General features: G+C 43.5%; 1 protein-coding gene across 1 annotated transcript in view; it reads left to right on the plus strand.

Annotated features, from left to right (window-relative positions):
• The window catches only part of LOC148523694 (aminopeptidase Ey-like), a 57,625-nt gene extending 34,995 nt beyond the window's left edge, over window positions 1-22,630 (plus strand). The window contains exons 13-20 of the mRNA XM_088473018.1: window positions 4,670-4,725; window positions 5,488-5,635; window positions 10,766-10,860; window positions 13,350-13,457; window positions 15,279-15,446; window positions 20,473-20,613; window positions 20,973-21,054; window positions 21,359-22,630. Of these exons, the coding sequence (XP_088329144.1) occupies window positions 4,670-4,725; window positions 5,488-5,635; window positions 10,766-10,860; window positions 13,350-13,457; window positions 15,279-15,446; window positions 20,473-20,613; window positions 20,973-21,054; window positions 21,359-21,514 (954 nt within the window). The 3' untranslated portion in view covers window positions 21,515-22,630. The remainder of the gene's footprint in view (window positions 1-4,669; window positions 4,726-5,487; window positions 5,636-10,765; window positions 10,861-13,349; window positions 13,458-15,278; window positions 15,447-20,472; window positions 20,614-20,972; window positions 21,055-21,358) is intronic.
• The last annotated feature ends 278 nt before the right edge of the window (window positions 22,631-22,908 follow it).

Genomic DNA, 22,908 nt, shown 5'->3' on the forward strand with positions numbered 1-22,908 from the left:
ATTTTAATTAATTGGTTTTTATAAAATCATATTTAATTTAGACCTTAAATAAGAACAATGATATACCATAAAACCAGGAAAACAATCTAGGAGTTTTCACTTTAACCACTGTAAAAGGAATAAACAAGCTGCAATAAACACAGTTGTTGGCAAAAACATATAAATACCACAAATCTAGAACTTTACAGTTCCTGCAGTTTTTGCATATCGAGAGAATATCCCACGTCTTGCACCCCCCCCCCACACACCTCACCCACAACTCCATGTCCCAGTCCTCCCTGGTGGAAGCTCTAGCCGCGGACCTGTGCGGCGGCCCAAGCATAAGTGCAGCTGCAGATCTTCCAGGAGCTGGATGTCAACAAGGATACACCAGACGGAACTGCGGGTAAGAGGGCATGGGAGGCGGGGGCCTGTGGCACCAGCGATTGAGTCTGGGGGCAGATCTTTGGTGGAGTTACTTCCCGGCAGCAGGAGTATCAGGAGTGCTCCCCATTCACATCAGGTGGCTTTTGTCTCCATCAGGAGGACTCTGAGCCTCATGCTAATTGCACTGTACAGGCCACTATCTTATTTGTGACTAACGCATAGCTGTATATACTCCTAATTAACCCCAGGGCTGTAGCTGAGATCGCTCTTCATACAAACATACATTCCTCAGTGCAGTCCCCATCTTTATAATAGACAATGTTGCAATGTTATTCCTTATCTTGTGTCTCTGGTATATGGTGGGAGAGCTGTATAGCTTTGCATGTGTACCAGGCACAGTAGCTGAAAGGGATCTATACACAACCCTAATGCAAACCCTTCACTTCTTCTTCAGCACTACTGCCCATGCGTGGTCTGTGTGGAGAGTGCCAGGGAGGGTTGCTACAGATTCAGAGGCACTTTAAGAGAGGAGGGGGACCATGTACAGGCTCCAATCGGGCCCCCTCCTCTCCGGCGGTGCAGTATACTCTGGCATTGACAGGTCTCCGGGAACATGGCGCCCACTCCACGTTCCCGGGACATCTCTAATGTGCATGTGGTGGCCATTTTCCCAGTGATTTATGTAGCGGTGCAGGCAGCGGAGACGGAGAGGTAAGTATATTTAATTAGGTGCATGATGATGTCACCGCCATCACGCGGTGAGACGGCGCTTGGAGATGATCTGGTCTCCAAGCGCCAGCTCTTCCTATGCAGTGAATGGGACCCATGTTGCATCGGGTTATTTGCTGCAAGTGTGAAAGGGGTATTAGTGTACCGTACATATAAGCAGCTGCAACATTGGAGGATACTTAAATAAGAGGATATAAAGTTCATTTAATTTGATTAAAAACCTGTTAAAGCAGGAATACTCTGTAAACAATCCACTAATATTTAATCAGTGTATTACCCATTTCACATAATGAATGTAACACAACTGCATTGATTTCAGTTGAGCTTTATATGTGATACAGTTTACACCTATTGTGTTCTCAAATCCTTCAGGATTTTTTTTTAATATACTGTATGTTCATTGCTATACGGTGTATCAGACCAGAGTTTGAGATTTGATACTTATTGCCAATGCTTAAAGTAGGTAATTCCACCCTAATATTGTCACCCACAACAGGGATATATATTAGGAGAATATTTCTATTGAAAAGCTGATACCCATTGCGGGATTCGATATAGAGGATACTCTTTGAGAACACATAAGTATTAATACGTAAGGGTATATTTACTAAACTGCGGGTGTTTAGAACTGGAGGTGTTACCCATAGCAGCCAATCAGATTCTACCTATTTGCCTAGCACCTTCTAGAAGATAATAGCTAGAATCTGGTTGCTAAGGGAAACATCTACACTTCTCTAAACCCACACTTTAGTAAATATACTCCTTAGTGAATTGTCTGAGGCTCCTTACACTGCCCTTTTCAAACGTAAAAGGAATCAGGCTCTTTTCCTTCCCCTCTGCAATTAGATTTGTTATCTGAAATGTGGTCTAAGCCCACCAAAAAATTTCAGGTTTCCTGGACTAACTGATGCTATGGTGGTACCTTGGAATTACACTCTCATTTATCTTTTTCTTCCAATAGTAATGCTCTGAAGAGTACTAAACAATATCGAAACCTTCTCAGGATGGTAGAGATACCTCCATAGTGTCTTACACTGAGACCAGATCTTCGCAGCCAAGGTTCTTTTCAGCATCTTGTCTGGCTTTGACGGGAGGGCTACTGAAGCTGCCAACTTAAAGAAAGAAAAAGGGTTTCTGCCAAGATAGCGTCTGCCAGGATAAACCATCAATGATAGAATTCCATTGTATGGTGTGAGAAAAAATCCTTTCTCACATCTTTCTTCTGTCTTTCAAGGATAAACTCTCCTGTCGTTCACCTTCCCTTATTTTCCATGAAGATGGGCCGTCCTGGGGATTAAGCTATCATTCCAACTAAAGGTTCTTTTCTGCTTCCACATAAAACAGTAAAAAATTGTTCTGCCTTAAATCGTGAGGTCCTTCAAATAAAGAAAACTCCTTTCAGTCCTTTGATGATGTGAGGGCACTAAGAATTTATGTTTAGTAGACCAAGGAACTACGTCACTGCGATGATCTTTCTGACCTTCATGATTTCCATAAAAGAAACTGTCCAGTTTCTAAACAATCCCATCTCCCGCTGGATTATGGCTCTAATCTGGCAGGTTTATACTACTGCAGGTAGACCTGCACCTGAAACAATTGTGGCACACTCTACTAAGTCCATTGGAGCTCCATGGGTGGCGAAGCATGGACCTTCAGTGAACAGCTTTGCAAAGTGCTACCTGGTCTTTGGTACACATATTGGCAAAATTCTTCTGATTTGACACCTATTCAAGTGGTAAGGATACTACTTTTGGTCGTGGGGTGCTTTGTGCAGCTCACAAGCATTCCCTCTCAATAAGGACAGCTTTGGGATGACCAGAAAGTCTTCAGTGGCCCCATGGAATGAAAAAAAAGCATTTTATTTTGACTTACCATTATATTATTCTTTCAGTTCCATGGGGGACACTGGATTCCCTACCTCATACTCATTGTTATGTTTGTATTTCCTAGTATTTATGCTCTGTTGGCACTACATTGTTAAGGAAAAATGTTTACCCCATGCCACTGTCCTTGCGGTTTTTAATTGGCAACTAAGGTACAGTTTGGTCTATGGGGGCATGGAGGAGGAGGAGGAGTCTGAGCTGTGGCATTTTTTTTAAGTGCCCAGGCCCCTACTGCCACCTCATATTAGGGGTGGGCATCGAGTCTGAAACATCCATATTTTCACATAATACGATGAGATACTCCACTCGATATATATGTTGGGTATACATGAGTTGATTCTATATTTGACACATATCTATAAGTGCCACCCAGCTGCCTTTACCAGAACTAGTGTATATTGCTATTACATATGTACAATGTACATATGTGATATACAATGTGATATATCGGTAATCAGAAACAGAGCCGTACCTAGATATTTTGGTGTTCTATGCCACTAAGAGCATTGCCTCCCTCTATTTATTTTAAATATGGACATTCGGCAAGCGTCTTCAAAAAAGGGATGTGGTCTAGTGGGGAAAGGACGTGCCCTCTCAGCACGAGCCTGTACTGCAGTACCGAAATAAGCCAATAAGAATATTTTATAGCTGAGAAAAACAAAGTGACATGGAAAAGAGTAACATGTCAGCTAACCACCAGCATACATTACATACAGTGAGCGTACACTTACTGCTGGTGTGCAGGGCTGTGTTAGCTGACACCTACAGTATGAAGTGTACCTGTAAATAATGTGGACTATAGGTGTTAGCCACGTCAAGAAAAATATACATTAAAGTGCTCAGTTCAGATGAAGGGCTCACCGCAAAGGTCACCCACCCAGTGGCATCACTAGGGTGGAGTGGAATGCACCGGTGTCATCTTCCGTGGGGGTGTCATGAATAACAGATTGCGGCAGGGGCCAGTTCTGCCCCCATGGCATCCCGAGCTCTGTGTGATTGCACCAGCCATACCGCCCCCCTCCTTACGACCCTCATCAGAAATATCAAAATTCCATGTGGAGATATAACGTCTTGTCCCGATTCACACAAGCCAATTCCTTTTTAATATGAAATATCGATATGGAATTGGCGATTGACCATGCCTATAACAAATACCCCATCGTCTTCAGTGTCCCTCAAGGAACTTAAAGAAAAGTATTTAATGGTCATTTTTTTTTTAAACAAATCATGTTATTTGATATTTTACATATAGTCATGTAACTTTCTTCATATATTTATCATTTTAGAAAATCTATCCATACTGTGCCATCTGCTGCAGGATTCCCTGATTATAGCTATTACAGTTGACTCCACCCTGTTGATTGTAAATAGCCCCTCTTACATGTCAGTGGCATCAACACATTGCAGCTGTTTTAAAAGATGGTCACCACTACAACAATACAACTTCTAACATGCACATTTATATCATTAGCTTATTAAGGTTTAATTCAATAGCTAGTTAATGCTGGGTGAAGCCACAAACTGGCACTGCTCTATTGCTGTCTATGGTTGGAAAATATTTTGTTTTTCTGTTACATACCAGGCAATATGGCTGCTGTCAATCATACATAAATGTAATTATGCAGAGAAAACAAACTTACAGTACATAATGTTTTAATGTAAGCTATTAAAGTTCTACTTTTTCTTTGCAGGCAATTCCTATTAGCAACCGTGCTCAGATAATCGATGATGCTTTTAATTTAGCCAGGTGAGCTAAAGTCCTGATTCTGACTCCTGCACAGTACTGATGCCGCACACATTTGGCCGATGTTTTAAGTCTGCGCATGCATCCCGATTGTTAGCGCTCAGAGATGCAGAACAGAATCGGAATCAGTTGGTGTAATTCTGTGGGCGTTCCTGGGAGGTAACAAGGGGCGTGGCTATGCAGATGCAGGGGTGTTGATGTAAGACACACAGCCACTCACACAGAAGACATGATCAGGCAGAGAAACTGCACCTGCCATAGTGATGGTGCAGATTTCAATAGTGCGACCGATGTGTTAATGATAATAGAATCATTTTGGGGCATATTTTCAGGGGATCCTGCACAATCTAAGTATCCCCTGGATGTAACAAGGAGGGACTGCAGAAGATATCTCCAATATATGTTGCAATGCTTCCATTTCTGACCATAAAAGCTGCCCTATGGGGGCCACTAAACTGTTGGAATTACTAAGCTCCGTATTACATTGGCCCCGGCAGCTAACGCCTATGGGCTACCCCATTGCAGATTTTATAAGAGAGAGGGAACCTCTGTCCTGGTGCCCCACTTTAATAAATGCAAAAGTTAATTTTCATTGCGAGTTGGGGCAAAATATTCATACCACAATTGCATTTTATATGAAATATGCCCCTTTTATACTTGTTATTGTAAATGTGACATATATATATATATATATATATATTTGCATCCTGAGAATGTATTGTTAAGTAAATTGGATTTACTGCTATATTGTCTATTGTGTTTCAGAGCTAAGTTAATAAATACTACAAGAGCGCTTGATACCACCACATTCCTATCCAAAGAAGTTGAATACATGCCTTGGCAGGCAGCTCTGAACAATCTCAATTACTTTTCACAGATGTTTGATCGCACCGAGGTGTTTGGATCAATGAAGGTAAGAAGACAGCGCTTAATATAACTCCTGGTATTTACACGTAACACCTTCTGGGCTGATGTTGTTTTTTCCCACTTTTTTCCCACTTTTCTAGGCTTATTTATCAAAATGACTCATTATCCATCATAGGGGTCAATCCAATTAATTGCGAATTGCGAGTTGCTATTTTCTCTTTGAATTCGCACATCAAATTAACTTTGCAATCCAATTAGCAACTCTCCATTCGCACCTCCCTGAGAGATGGTAAGGAAGCCGGTAAGGAGCCGGCTCCGTCATGCACATGCGCGAGATCCGGCTAGCAACGGGCAATCCGTCGCTCCGGGTCTCGCACCAAAGGGGGCGAGCTGTCGATGTTGAGTGACAGCTCGCCCCCTTTGGTGGGTGGGCCGGGGGGTGGCTGCCCAAACGGAGGCGTTCCCATGAGAACGCCTGCCGTTTGGGGGCGGCCCCACTGACATGACGAGTGATGTCAGTGGAGAGCTTCCGGCTCTGTTAGAGCCGAAAGCTCTCTGGGGCTTGCGATGAACGAGACCCTACCACAAGGGTCTCGTCGCAAGCCCGATGGTCGCGATGGTCTTGACCATTGCGACCATCATCCTGGCCGCTCGCAATAGCTGTGGGTGGCCACCAACAGCTATGCGAGTGGCCAAGAGGCCGCTCCAAAAAAAAAAAGCCCGGCCCTGATTCAGAGCGAGCTCTGAATAAGGCCCACTGTGCCGAACCCCTTGGACAGCCCCTTAATGACTAATTAGGCAATTGGAAGTTTCCAATTAGCTTAATTAGTCCAATAACTACATGTCATTGTTTGGGGTAAAAAAATAAATTTTCCTCAAATTTCCCCAAAATCAACTTTTCCATTAGTTTAGGCACCCCAAATTTAATTACAATATTTTTTTAATTTAAAAATTATTTTTTTATCATTTTTTTATTTATCAAGGTGTCCTCAAAGTACCCCAAAATCACCTTTTATCCTACTTTTTTTGCATTTTTCGTTTAATGTGTTTGATATTAAAAGAAAAAAGTTTTTTTTTTATCATTGTCTTGCATTTAAAAAAAAAAAAACACAAATCATCCATTTGACACCATTTAAAAACCTACAAAACTTCCTAATGCCCACAAACAGCATTCAATATGGTCCTGCTAACAAAATTATCAATTTTGGGGGGTCCAGGATGGGCTCCCCACTTTTTCATGCACTTCTCTCAAATCTCATTTGGAGTCAGTTCACACCTCTCCTCTGCGAGTAGTGCAAATAGGCATTTTTAATTGGATTGGAGAATTCTTGGGAGCGTGCATGGATGCGAAGTGTGCGAGTTTCACGGATCAAACTCGCAATTCGCCCCTAATTGGATTGACCCCATAGTGTCACTAACATCACAACCCTCACAGCTGACTGAAACAAGTTACACCTGCAGTACTTTCACCCTGAGCATTGTTTAAGGTAGCTGACACTGGGCCTGATTCAGCAGTGAACTCAAGTTCACTGCCGATCGCAGATTCCAGATTATCGGGAATCTGGGTATGTGTTGGACCCATCCTGCGAGTGTGCAGAATTGGTCTTGCGTAGTTGCACGCAAACCCTTGAATGCCTCTGCCTGATTGACAGGCAGAGGCATGTAAGGGGCGGTGCGGGGCGGCTGCCGTTCCCAGAAAACGGGGCATGTACGCCCCGTTTTCTGGGAGTGGCCAGCCCAGGATCTGCGTTGAGCAGTGTCCTGGGCTCGCAAAGCGGCCAGTTTGAGGCTTACTCAGCTGGCCAGAGGCCCGGCGCCATCCACCAACGCCACCATCGACCACCGATGGTCGCGATGGTGATCCCAGCCTGAGACCTCCGTCTCAGTGCTGGGAATCGCATATGGCAGCAGGGGTGTCATATACCTCCTGCTGCATTGCATTATTGCAAGGATGGAATTGCAAAGCTGCCTGCGTGCAGCTTTGCAATTGCGATCCTTGCTGAATCAGGCCCACAGCTAGTATAACAGAGATTACTGATCTTTATGGAGTACAGAGATGGAACAAGCAGCGTTCTTGGTTCAAACAGCATTGGAAAATTGTCACGGTATACTGACATCACTCTTCACCACAGAGATTAATCATTTCTGTTTTTACAGCCATTCCAGCTGTACAGACTACAGGTCAGGTTAAAAGTAGCGCAGACAAGCACTCTCAATGTTATATACAGTACACATAGCGCCCTTTTGTGGAGTGTATCTTGCGTGAATTCACACTGTACATGCTCTGGGAATGGGTGCATACAGGTACGGACGATGCGGAGACCTATGCATTTTAATCGCATCTACACGAATGAAGAGTCAAAATTTGATTGTGATGGTGCGTTCTCACTGAAGCAAGGGCATACATGGTGTTAGACATCGGAACAGTTATTTGGACAAAACAATGTCTGATAAGAATTTTGCTGACAATATGGCTTGTTATATTCTGGCATATGTTTTTTAGATGAAATAATAGTGTGCTGGTCTTTCTGACTTCTGACCTGGAGGTTATCTGGACCATTGTGTATTATGGGCTTGCACCTAATGTGTGAGAGACTCCCAATTATTTGGGTAGTCACCTAGACCCCCAGAATAATAGGTGGATCTCCCACATACCGCTCGCTTCCTAGTGAAGTGGGCAGGATCAGGAGATAATCCTGGGAATTGCGGGTCCATAAGAATGGTATGCAGTCTGGAAGCCGGCGGACGTAATCCAGACAGCCGGCATCCCGACTGCTTTATCCCGGCGAGGGTTGAATGACAGGCATCTAAATCTAGACGCCTGTCATTTTACCGACGCCGGGAGACCGGCGCCCGGCATCCCGATCAAAGTGATGCCGGGCACAGCTGCGGACAGCCGTTTTAGGTTTAGGGCTCCCGTTGGGGACTTAGGGTTAGGCACCCCCCTGGGAGGTTAGGGGTAGGCTAGGGGAAGGGAAGGTTAGGGCTAGGAACCCCCGGGGGGGACACTTAGGTTAAGGCACCCCCCCCAGGGGACTTAGGTTTAGGCGGCGGGGAAGGGGGGGGTTAGGTTTAGGCACTTAGAGGGGGGATTAGGGTTAGGCACTTGGGGGAAGGTTAGGGTTAGGCACCCCTAAGGAGGATTAGGGTTCGGGGGGGAGGTTAGGTTAGTTAATGCTTACCTTGGGACGATCGGGATTTTCAGCCATGTCGGCCAGCCGCTGTCGGGATTTGTGTCCGGCGGTAATTCATTCCGATTCCATAAGAAGGAAGCAGGGCTAAAATGACATGAATCATGATGAGGCCAGACCCACCCTTAAAGTGGTCAGATGCATACTGTGGCATACTTGCCGACTCTCCCACAATGGCCGGAAGGCTCCCAAATATCGGATGGTGCTCCCGGCCCCCCGCAGGAGAGGGCAAGTCTCCCAGTTTGGCCACCACCCCCGCTTCCCTCTGCACCCCCTCCCCCATACTGACCTGTCAAAGTAGGTGGACCAGAGGGGTCCGATAATGTGATATATACTAAATTGCATCATCATAGCCCTGCCGGAAATCTCAGCATTGTAAAGCAGGGTGCGGGGCCACAATGACATGATTGCTCTGTCAAGACGAAGCACTGCCCACTAGTACCACCGCCACGCCCCCATGCAGCGCTGACCTAACTGCGATCAGATGAAAACATGTAAACGTACTGCGATCAGATGAAAAAAATAAGTAGGCAAGTATGACCTATGTTAGTACCATTGCAAACATGCAGTTCTCCTGGATTGGACTCTGGGTCTCATTCAGACCCGCTCGCAAGCACCGATGTGCTCGCAACCGGGTCGATGGGTAGCCCTGCGCACGCGTAGCGGCCACACTGCGTGTGCGCAAGCCCCGGAGCGAGAGAGAAACTCTGTCGCTCCGGAGCTCGCTACAAAAGGGGTGGCTGTCGATGTTGATCGACAGCTCGCCCCGTTTTGTAGGCGGGCTGGGGGGGTGGTTTCCGTTTTGTGAGCGGCCGCACTGACATCATCAGTGATGTCAGTGGGGAGCTTCCTGCTTGATCAGAGCAAGAAGCTCCCTGGGGCTTGCGAGTGCCCAGACCCAACCTTAGGGTCTGGTAGCAAGCCCTGATGGTCGCGATGGTCTTGACCATCGCAGCCATCACCCTGGTCGCTAGCTAAGCTGTGGGTGGTAACCCACAGCTTAGCTTGCGACCAGGAGGCCGCACAAAAAAAAAAGAAGTGCCCGTCCTCATTCAGAGAGAGTGATCGCTTCTTGCGACCGCCTCTGAATAAGGTCCTCTGTGTGTGTGTCTGTGTGATATCTGTCTGTAGATGGGGAAGACTTTGGAGCATACTGGACAACTCTCCCTCATTGTCAGGGAGACTCCCTGAAATAGCAGCAATCTCCCTGTCTCCCTGAAGAGTCTACTAATCTCCCTGATTGTACCTTACCCCCAAACCAGAGATACTGTATATACATTCAATTGGGATCATTAGTATTATTACCCTGCATTAGTTATCAGGCACAATGATTCCTATCGCTACATGCATTTTCTGAAAAGTATCAGTGTGTTTTCATCAACATCAACAAATAGATCTTACTAACTGCTTTGGGACTCATTTACATTTCAATTTTATGACACGCCTCTCAGATGTAGCAGTACATATCCACTTTACCACCACACTCATAGGTGCTGCTGTCACAATCTCCCTGAAATGCTTTTTCAAAAGTAGGCAAGCATGCTTTAGCATAGTTTATCAGCTTAAATATTTTGCAATATGTTAAATGTATGTAGAGTACAGCTTGGAGTGCTCATATTGATATGGTGAGTGAGTAACTTATATACTGTATAGTGACAGAGGCCCAGCAATCTGTCTGAATAAATGTACAGTAGTGTACCCCAATGCCCTGTCATACTGTGCACAGATGGAACATGCACACATATAGAGAATTCAATGGATGGCACGCAGGTCTTAAGAGAGATATTTAAAACAGCAGAAATCTCAATATGTCTTAGTAGTAATAGTTATCCGATGTTTCATTGTGTAACTAGTACACTGTCTTCAATGTGGTGCAGAGACAGATAAGAATTGATCACTATGTGCATACCTTGTGGCACCTAACAAAAAAAAATATAATAATAATAATTTAGGTCCTTACTAAATGTGCACTATTTCTCCTATAGGGTTATATGCAAAAACAGGTCACACCATTATTCAATTATTTTAAAGACCAGACGGATGGTAACTGGACAATAAGACCAGTGACTTTAACAGAACAGTAAGTACAGTAAAGATGTTGGTAATCTCAGAGTGGACACTTTTCAGTCCTTACTTTTTTTTATTTTTCTGTTAATTTTATATTAGAACCAAACTTTTCATGGGTGGTATGGCATAAATAAATTGTGTAGCAGTGTAACCTACTTTTGTAGCAGTCATGCATAAATCATATTTAAAACTATTTAAACATATTTAGTTTTAGTAAAATATAGAAGAAAATGCTGTTAGACCCAATTATAAATATACATGGTTGCTCCCAACTCTGAATCAGCTCCATTATATTTTATCATAAGAGTGGAATGTTGATCATGGGTAGAATGGAACAAGGGATCCTGATGGGACTTTTGTCAAGATTATCTTTATTGTCCTTTTAGCTTTATGATGCCTGCACTTGGCTCTAGAGAAATTATCATGTTTTGCACTGTAGCTTTTGACAGATAAACTCTTAATAATACCCCTTTCAGACATACCGAGAATCCCGGGAATTTGGCCTGCCTCAGCCAAATTCCCGGGTTGCCGGGACTTAAGTCGCGGTAAATTACCCTGCTTATGTCTGAATGGTGCTACCCGGGCTGCACCAAGCAGCTTTTACATTGAGTTGGCAGCGCAGAGCGTCCATACGCGCATGCAGGGGGGGTTTCCGAGTACCTAGAAACCCCCCCTGGCCGCCACTCCATTGCTGCCCGGCTGAATTTATTTAAGGAGCAGCCGCCAGCCGGGCCCGGAGTTCAGCTTACAACTGGCCGGGGCTTGGCTGCTGGCTGAACGTGTGGGGAGCTGCAGCGGCAGCGCGCAGCTCCTCCCAGGCAGTTCCGATGGGGCACTGTGAGAGGCGGCTGAGAAGCGGAGCTGCTGCCGGGTGCTGACTATTCCCGGCGCTCTCTCCTGGAGCCACAAGTGAAGGGGGGAGTGGGTGCCAGGGGGTGGGAGTTGCCGGCGGGTGGGGGGTCTATATTAAATGATGCAGTAGTTTGCCTGCTTTCATGTTTGTAAGTGAAAGGATTGTGTGTTGTGTGTCTGTGTCAGTGTGTGTGTTTGTGTAGTCTGTGTGTGTAGCCTTTGTGTCTATCAGTGTGTCTGTGTCAGTGTGTGTGTCTGTCAGTGTGTGTGTGTGTGTAGTCTTTGTGAGTGTCTATCAGTGTGTCTGTGTCAGTGTGTGTGTAGTTTGTGTCAGTGTATGTCTAGTCTTTGTGAGTGCCCTATCAGTATGTCTGTATCAGTGTGTGTGTGTAGTCTTTGTGAGTGTCTATCAGTGTGTGTGTCTGTATGTGTGTGTGTAGTCTGTATCAGTGTGTGTGTGTGTAGTCTTTGTGAGTGCCCTATCAGTGTATCTGTATTCTGTATCAGTGTGTGTGTGTAGTCTTTGTGTGTGTGTAGTCTTTGTGAGTGCCCTATCCGTGTATCTGTAGTCGTTGTGAGTGCCCTATCCGTGTATCCTTGTCGGTGTGTGTAGTTTTTGTGAGTGTGTCTGTCAGTGTGTGTGTAATGCTGAACAGTCCATCAAATATTTATATATATATATATATATATATATATATGTTTGACACAACGAGTGCTGCTGCTTGCTTACATCTGGTTTTATATCAAATCGGCACCGTTGGACATGTGGGAGTGCCGGGCTATTGGTATATATATATATATATATATATATATATATGTCTGTGGATTTTTTTAATTGGCTCTGTATTCGGAAATTGGAAACCCCCCTTTCAAAATCCTGCGTTTGCCTCTGGCATCCTATAGAATGCTCAGCGCTACTGCTTTGAGTTGGCAGCGCAAAGCGTCCTATTGGACGCTCAGCGCTGCTGCTCACCACCCCCCGCGCCAGATACTGGGGACACCCACTGCAGGGTCTCTGTCACAGCGGGCCGCCCGCACTCCCGCTGACCACCAGGGCAGATTTAAATAATTTAATAATCATAAAATAAAATGCTGGTAGTGATTGGTCGGCTGCCTGGTGCATGATGATGACATCATCATCAGCAGCCGGAGAGGGGATAGGCTAGGAAGGGCAGAGGAGAGGCAGGTAATATTAAAAACTAAAAAACCCTGCTCTTGTCTGAAAGGGGTCTACTTGGGAATTTCCCGGTAGACGCTGCAGTGTGAAAGGGGGGTCTCGACCAAATACCCGGGAATTTGCACAGGAGAAATTTCCCGGGTCGTATGTCTGAAAGGGGTATTAAATGGCTTTGGCTAATTCTTGAATTAGCAAAAGAAAGTACGCAGTGTGCCGTGGCCGTACGGAAAAGCAGCCGCAGATGTGTATGACTCAGAATGAGCCCCTATGAGTGCACACTTGCTAAAGTCCCCGACAGTCACATGTTTCGTCAGTCCTGATAAATATCTGAACGATCTTGAACTGATGTTGATTGGAAACAGCATTTATGTTGTACCCACATGTGGTTTGCAGCCATTTAGGTCTAAGGCGTCTAGATGTTGCTTCCCCAGTAGTTTCTCATGAAAATATCCTTTTTATGGTATTGTCTACAGATACAATGAAATAAATTCAGTCAGCATTGCCTGCAGCTACGGAGTGCCTGAATGTGGAGAGTTGGCAACAAAACTCTTTAAGGAATGGATGAATACAAATAAGAATGGGTAAGTGGTGTGCGGAAATGAATAAAAATAGAAATACTCTATATACAAAAAATACACCAATATTTGTCAGAAGAACATGATATTGGCAGTGGCACCTTCAGCAAACAAAATCCTCCCTCCTATATTCAACAATACTTTAAGTTATTTCATTAAATACGCCAAAAAAGCATAACTAGCCTTGGACCTCTGATCCCAGGCTGGAAGAGGATAATCAGGGGGAAACTTTATATGGGGTCCCTCTATTTTCTTCTAACCAGCAGTGGGCTAGTAATGGCACAGCAGGGGGACACACAGCCCTCTGCCAAACCATTAACTAGCCCCAAACTTGTCAGCCCAGGTTTGCCAATCCTCGGAAAGTTGGAACCCCCCAAAAAATTGGGGTCTCCCCTCCCGAGCATTAACCAGTTATGGGCTGAAAGCCCGGGGCTCTTCCTTGCACCCCTGGTGCCGGTGGGTGCAGGAGTAGTGGGTTAAATAAATTGTTAATATTGTTTTTCACAGTGGAACTACAGGTACCAGCAAGACTGCTCTTTGGCACTTGTAGAACTACAAGTGCCAGCAGGCCTGTTGCACCAGTACGCCCACTGTGGAAAAAATATTAAAATAATGACAGTACACACACCGAATGTTGGAGTCTTTTATTACACATGCACTCATTCATTCACTCACTTGCTCACACTCACAGTAACCCCCACTCACACTACATACTTACCTACTCCATGTGTGTTCCTGCTATTCTATGGCTACCATGGGAACAGGCCTTTGATTGGCTGTGAGTGGTCTGTCTCTTGGCCAATCAGTGGGCTGTCAATTGATTGGGTAAGAGACAGACCACTCACTGCCAATCAGCAGCTTGTTCCCATGTGACCACTGTTTTGCTCACGTTAAAGCCTGATTTACACTCAGAAGCATGCACAGATCACAGTGATATGTGCAGCGCTTCTGTTAAACACTCTGCTGACAGGCAGGGCTATTGTGTTCAGTAAAATTCCGACTGAACACACACACTTGCAAACACAATTGCATACACCATCGAAACACGATTCAGTCAAACACGGATCTTAGCAAATTTGTGAGTTTGAAACAAACTCACTTGTGTCCATGCGATGTCAAGTGTGTTTAATACTCGGACAGACACGAATCTTAGTAAATGTCCCCCTCTAGAATTTGTGCAATTGGTACATTGTTGTTAGCACAAGAGGTAAATAAAATCCTATTTGCATGTGTAATATTATAGGACAGGTGAAATGAGCATATTCTAACTACAGCTTAAGCTTTGTACCCTTGTAGTTCTTCATGTGTCTCCATAAAAGTCTTCCCTTGGCCCAGTGGTTCTCAAACTCGATCCTCAAGACACCAAACAGTTCATGTTTTCCAGGTCACTTGTCAATTTTTAAAATGTGACAGTTGGTGATACACCTGTGCACCTCTTGGTTGGTCTGGAAAACGTGAACTGAGGACCGGGGTTGAGAAATACTGGTTGGCCTAACCTGTAGTTGGGTTCACCATTGCCTGGTATAAACTCTGCACTCTCAAGAGTACACACAACAATCACCTATAGCAACCAATTAACCAGTTATTAAATTAGTCTACATGACTAATTAAAGCAAATGTTTGGTGGTTAGAGGTCACCTTGTTATTTAATGTGTAGAATTCTACTTATAATCTAACCAATATATCTAGTTTTGCCTAATTAATTAATTACCTTGACTCATTTACAACATACTTTGCCTCTGGCAATGTAGTTTATGTCAATTCAATGCTGCTGCTTAGACTGTAACAATATCATTGATGGTCATTTGTCTGTGTCTGTGTGAGCAGGATTCATCCAAATCTGAGGAATGCCATCTACTGCAATGCTATAGCAAGAGGAGGGGTAGAAGAGTGGGACTTCGCATGGGCTGAATTTAAGAAGACTGAAAATGCACAAGAAGCAGACAAGCTGAGAGCAGCTCTGACCTGCAGTAGGGAACCCTGGATTCTCAATAGGTAGGAACTTGGTTATATGATGTGAAGAATTTTAGGCTGTTCACCATTATAAAGCTGCGCTCCTTCCTGAAGCAGAGTGGACAACAACAACCCTTTGCTCTCTGGATTTCTTTTAGTTTTATTATTTCATGTCCTGTAACTCAGCAGCTTATAAGGAATAATGTGACTCACAGTTCAACAACTACTGTACAATAGCCACAGTTTGCCTAAAGTACTTCTTCCCTGGAATTGTGGGTTTTCGATGGTTGCCAGCCCTTGGATGCAGCTCTCTGGTGCCCATCTGATGGCTGACAGTTTGTAAGCAGCTGCGGACACATGGAAGTGGTGTCAGTAGTTAAGATAGTTTGTGTATGCGCAAATCTCTGACTGCTTCTGTGCATGTACACAGTATAACCATCGATGGTTATTCCATAGAATGGTTTTCATGCATTGCTTGATTTGATGTTGGAAGCCCAGTAACCATTTATTGGCTTCCGATGTCCATCCCTACCACACTCTGTAAAGTGAGGCGCAATATCGTGTGCTGCATAAATAACTTTAATAATAATATTATCTGAATATGTAATATTTTACTGACAATTTTCTAAATATGTACTGACCAATATTAATTGGAGGAGCTATATAAAAACATCAGTGTTTCTCAACCAGGGCAGCCATCACAAATTGTGGGACCCAGTACAAATAAAACAAACAGGGCACCCCTTTCCTTGAACCCCCCCCACACACACACCACTGCAAATGCCCCTGTGTACACAAGGGTTTAGCGTGCATCCCTGTAACAAGGAGCGGGCATATGCTATAAAGCTCTCGCCTAAGTACTTCTCCCCACACAAAGTAGATCTCCCCACATTGGTGACATAGTGAATGGGAACCTCCTCAACTCATACCTAAGTACAGCCATTACACTTTTTAAATATGCATCACCATGTAAAGGCAGCCTTACCATTTTCAGGAGCTACTGCCAGAGATATCAGTATTACCCTTTAATGTGAGTTAAAGCCATAATGATTTGTGAAAGGAATATTGTGCTTACGTGGCATACGAAGGTTCAACGATGTGTCTCCATTTGTGTAAGTCACTTGTCACTTCCGCATATGGGGAAGAGGCAGTGGCGCATGCAGGGGGTTTCTGAGTAGCCAAAAAAACCCTGACAGACATGAGAGTGGGCACCATATAATTAAGCCACGCCCTTTGCAATAAAATGTTGTGATTCACAAATCAATGGAAAGGAGGCTGAGCCAACATGATATAATTCCATTAGGATTGTGTCATTTTTGACCCGCAAATCAGGGCATTTTGCTACTAGGGGTAGGGGCGTAATGACATGGTGCCTGGTCCCGTCCCCATCTACAACCCATAGCTGCTGCAGGTAAGAGTGTGTGTAATGTATGTGTGACATATACATGTGTGTGTGTAATGCATGTGTGACATACTGTATACATGTGTGTTTGTGTGCGTATATATGTGTGTATGTATGTATATATATATACATATATATATACATGTAATTATTTATTGTAATATATATATATATATATATATTGAAATGCCAAAAGTCATGGGATAGATGCCTAGTATCGTGTAGGACCCCCTCAAGCCCCACGTAGTGCAGCAACTCAATGTGGCATTGATTCCACAAGTGGAAGGAAGACCTCTGGAGAGATGTTGACCCTTGCCGTCTGGATAGCTTCCCACAGATCCCTGATATTTGTAGATGCAGGATCTTGGTTGCGAATGAACCTCTCCACTGTGTCCCATATATGCTCAATTGAGTTCATGTCGGATGAACGTGGTGGCCACACCATTTGTCAGAATTCTCCAGAATGCTCCTCTAACCAATTCTGGACAACTTGGAACCGATGACATGATGCATTATCCTACTGGAATATGCCATCGTTGTGGGGGTACAAGAAGTTAATGAAGGGCTGCAAATGGTCATCAAGCAATGCAACATAGCGGTTACCGGTCTATAACGTGTTCAGACGGACCAGCAGACCAAACCCATGCCACGTGAACACACCCCACACCATTATGGAACCACCACCAGTCTGCACGGTGCCTTGTTGACAACTGGGGTAGATTGTCTCATGGGGTCTGCACCACACCCAAACCCTACCATCAGCCCGAAATAACTGGAACTGTGACTCATTGGACATGCCACATGTTGCCAGTCCTGCAGGGTCTAGTTAGCGACATCATGAGCCCAGGTGAGGTGCTGTGTCCTGTATCGTAGTGTTAACAGGGGCACTCTGGTGGGTCTTCTGCTCCCATATCCCATGAAAGCTAAAGAACACTGCACTGACCTGCTGGATATGTGTCTGGTACCTCCTGCATTGAATTTGGATGTGATTTGAGCCAGTGTAACTTGTCTGTTACCACGGACAATTCTGATCACAATCATTAAGCACCCGTGGTCGGCCACTGCACTGTCCACAGTGGGTGGTAATGCCTTCCATGAGGTATTTCTGGTACACACGTGATGCCGTAGAATGTTGAATTTCCGCACAACTTGAATGGAATGTCAAGGACCTAACCTTATACGAGGCTAACACTGTTGCAAGTAGTTTTTGCTTTTTGCTTACCAGCTGGCTAATGCTTTTACAAACTCGTAAAATTAAGCAAATCACTAAATAAAGGAGCCAGAAGATATTAATCTGCATTCCTAAGAGGACTGTATTCCGCTACTTAATTGCATGCAAAGTTACTAACATCCAATCTGTGGCCACTGAGTTATGTATGAATGTTAGTGTTTTGTTATGTATGTGTATTGGTTGTTTGTTGGTGGTATGTTATATACCAGTGTTGGCTAACCTTGACACTCCAGCTGTTGTGGAACTATATATCCCAGCATGCCCTGCCACAGTTTTAGAATGCCCTAATAGCAAAACTGTAGCAGTGCATGCTGGGTTATGTAGTTCCATAACAGCTGGAGTGTCAAGGTTAGCTAACACTGTTATATACCCTATATTGCTGTGTAAATTATTGTAGTTTATTAGCTCTTCAAATTTATTTACAAATAAAAAGATTTTATATGCCAGAGGCAGAGAGTACATCTTTATTTCTTCTCTAGTTGCTATTTTGGTAGGAGTTACAGACTCTTTTAATAGAGTCAGCAGCCTGGCATATAGATTTACTTAATGGTATGCACATCAGTATTTGATTAATTTTAATTATTTTATCTCAGCTAAGCACCAGACTACTTGTGTGTGCTCTGTACAAAATGCTGCCGCCTGGACAATAAAACTGCTACAGTAGGTACAGGAAGAAAGGTGAGACCGAGGTTTGAGTTCAGAGAAACTGAGGTGGGATTAAAGAACAGGATAGGATGGGAGAGAATTGGAAATCACTTATCCATTGGTGTTTACTATCATTCATTTCATTTAGAATTGCAGCTTTATGGAGTCTCATTTGCCTCTATCTTTATGTTAATGTATTTATCATTGAAGATTTGCAATAAACATGCAATAAAGAGAGCTGCTAGCCATCAGTAATTTTATTGACTGTAAGCAAAAATCTGGACAGATGTTGATACAACACAATAAAGTATTAGTACAAAATGCTAGCTGTCAGTATATTTTTATTAGAGATGTGCGCCAACCCCCGTGTTCTGGTTTCGGATCCGGATTCATGTTCGTGTTTTGGTTTTGTATTTGCAAATCCACCCTCACATGTTTTGGATCTGTATTTTAAAAAAAATATACATATAAAACAACAGCTAAAATTACATCATTTTGACCTGTTAGCATGCAAACATTAAATCCGAGCTCCGAACCGCGGGAATATTCGAAACAGGACTCTGGTCCTGATTCAGAGGCACTCGCTATTTGCGAGCGCTCGCTCTGAATCAGGGAAGATTTAAAAAAAAAAAAATCCGCCTCCAGGTGCTCGCCTAGCTGTGGGTGACCACCCACAGCTTGTGCCGGGGCGGCCTGGCGATGGTCGCGATTATCGTGACCATCGGGCTTGCGACGAGACCCTTGTGGTAGGGTCTCATCCACCGCAAGCCACAGTGAACTTTCTGCTCTAATAGAGCACGAAGTTCACTACTGACATCACGTGTGATGTCAGTAGGGCCGCCCACAAACGGCAGGCGTTCCTTTGGGAATGCCTCCATTTGTGCAGCCACCCCCCGACCCGCCTACAAAACGGGACGAGCTGTCGATCAACATCGACAGCCGCCCCGTCTTGTAGCAAGCCCCGGAGTGAGTGATTTCTCACTCGCTCGGGGGCTCGCACACGCCGCGCGTGCGCACTGCCCGACCATCGACCCGCTTGCAAAGGCTAAGCGCTCGCGAGCGGGTCTTAATCAAGCCCTCTGTCCGACTTGGTATCCTAAAGTGATTTCGAACTTGGACTTGGTTCGACACGGAACCCCTAAATTCGGTTGTTGTCAGCTCTCCGAGATGCGGACCCGCACATCTCTAATTTTTATAGAATTAAACATAAAAAGCATATGTTTTCAATGGTTGGCAGCCATGGAATTAAACAATATTTTTGACCTCTGTTTAAAAGATAGCTGCTAGTAGTAACATCATATACCAGTGGTTCCCATGGGGCACTTGTAGGGGTGCCACTGGTTGGTGGTCCAGGACCAAAACAAATTATTTATGGCCAATGTGATAGGCAAAACCAGAGCTGGTGGCTCCTAATCATAAAATATGTGGGCAAACAGAATAGCAACCCTGTCCATCACCACATAACTGAACCTAAGGATGACATATAAGCACAATTTACTTAATTTCTCAGTAAGAAACTTTTGGACTAGGGGTGCCGTTAAAAAAATTATGATACTCTTGGGTGTCATGATTCAAAAATGTTTAGGAACCACTGTTACATATGATATAATATGGCCATATATACATAACCCCTGTACAGGCAAACAATCGGGCTAGCCTGTCCAGTTTAATAGTGCTGTATAAGAATAGTTTATATTATAACACACACAAATTATGCTGCAGTAGATGTTTGTCAAGTCCTGCTGAGTTGAGCTGACAAGTTTCAGGATTATGTTTTATTTTCCTTGCAGACTCCTGGAGTATTCCTTGGATTCCAGTAAAATTCGAAGACAAGATTCTGTTTCCACAATTAGCAATGTTGCTAACAATGTGGTGGGCCAGAGTCTTGCCTGGGATTTTGTAAGAGCCAGATGGTCATCACTCTTCAGCCAGTAAGTGCCTACTTTTCTCATGGGCAGTCCTAATAAAATATCAGAATTGGATATGTGGTTACGTCACAGTAATATGTCAGATGAGCATGTGTAGTGTTATGAAATAAATATATAGTCCATGTCGGACAAGTTACAAGATTTGAAGAGAGGGGCACAATAGTGAGTGCCCTATAAGACAGGTAAAAATATTGTCTCTTTAACATCATACGAAAGACTGACGCTGTTGGGCAAAATTGTGGCAGGAAAATCCAGCAAGACTAGGGAAATAAGACTCCAACAAAAAACGTACCAGACCACAGAATTTTCTATCAGCTAAATATAGTTGTAAGATTACTAATTCTTTGTATTTCCTTCACTAGATTTGGACAATCGTCTTTCTCCTTTGGTAATCTGATTACAGGAGTGACTAGAAGATTCTCCACTGAATATGACCTGCAACAAGTAAGTAACTTATTGTTAAGGTAATGACTGATCTTGGCCAGGTGGAAATATACCAACATTCTCTGAGCTGAGGCAACATTCAGCCTATCAGATTACCAGAAGGCACTTAATTGCTTTATACCTCAGTTCTTCGTCAATTCATAAAATTAATATTGGTTCAAACCACAAAATGGCTGCCAGTGCTGCTTGTAGGTGATAGGTCTACTTTAGCCTTAATAAAATGGCATCTCCTACAAATTATCCTTAGATAACCAGAAATTAAATTATTCCCTTCAAAAATTCTTACTACTCTTTTTCTCACCAGCTTGAACAGTTTAAAAAAGATAATGGACAAAACGGTTTTGGCACAGCTGAGCGAGCCTTGGAGCAATGCATAGAGAAGACTAAAGCAAACATTAACTGGGTAAACGAGAACAAGGCCTCAGTACAGATGTGGTTTGAAGATGCCGTAAAACCTTAAGGGACATGTGAAAAACACATCCTGACACTTGTGAAGAACACGTTTACAAGCCACCTAAGGTGCCTCCTAAGAACTGCTTTTGGTCCTCCTTACTGTATAAAGCTACTATAGTGTTGAAGGAACATCAAAATATGATCTAACATGATTCCTTCAGCCAGATTCCTCCCATTGGTTTCTATGATCTTCCTCTCTAAAGTGACTGAGAAATCAAGTTGTGCCACTTTCAAATGTGTATCCGCTCCAGATGTAAAGACTTTTATGTATAGAAAATGAGTAACTGCCTTTTCATACTCAGGGTTTAAATAGCATGATTGCTTCAAATGGAATAAATACATTGCTCCATCCTATATAAACTCAAATATGCATACGTGTGAATGAAGAGAGTCTTACTGATATCCAATGACTCCTTTAATCAAGGAGGAAGACGTTTGTAAAGAAATCCCAGGTCTCTAAACCTGTTATGTGTAATCTCTGTGTGCTGGGATGGCCTCTGTAATCTGCTAATCATGTTTACTGCACAAAATCACAGTACGATATTATTAGCCCTAAGGGACAATTCAATTCTCTGCGATTTGCCACCGGACATCGACGCAATATCGATATATGCACATCACCACTTATTACAGTCGGAATCTTCGCTCAATTTCCTGCCAACCTCCATATGGTGCGAGGGAAATTGAGCAAAGATACATTGCCAGGGGGGGCCTTCCCGACCATTCCAGAGGCAGTCCGCAGCATATCGCCGAGAATTGATCGCCCCTTAGGGGTATATTTACTAAAATGCGGGTTCTTAGAAGTGGAGATGTTGCCCATAGCAACCAATCAAATTCTATTTAACATTTATCTAGCACCTTCTTCTAGAAAATAATAGCTAGAATCTGATTGGTTGTGGTTGCTATGGGCAACATCTCCACTTCTAAAAAATATCTTATGCCATCTTGGTGGCTTGGGAAACTTCTTCATATATCTGAAGACAGTAAGTGTAGGTGAGAACCTAAAAAGATGTATATTTTCCTATAACAAAGAAAATGTATTCTACGTTTATTTATACTTTTACAATCTCCATGTAAATAGTAAGAGACAAACTTTTCATAAAATACTAAATTAAGACATAGCTCTGACAATTGTTGTTTTGTTTTGCATTCTATAATGTAAAAATAAAAATGATTTCAACAACAACATTTTTGCTTCATCTTTAATTTTTCTCAGCAGTAACACAAATGCATTTAGTGAATAGTTTGAATATATAATTTTATTATTGCAGCTTTACAGTAAGCACTGTCCATGAAATAACCATGATAGCTTGATATCAAAGTTAACGTAGTAAAATACAGCATAATTGAAAATATACTAGTATTTCTTTTATTTATGACGGTGTAACCATATCTGCCTAC

Source organism: Taudactylus pleione, unplaced genomic scaffold (assembly GCF_031769625.1).
Source record: "Taudactylus pleione unplaced genomic scaffold, aTauple2 ptg000129l, whole genome shotgun sequence".
Classification (NCBI taxonomy): domain Eukaryota; kingdom Metazoa; phylum Chordata; class Amphibia; order Anura; family Myobatrachidae; genus Taudactylus; species Taudactylus pleione.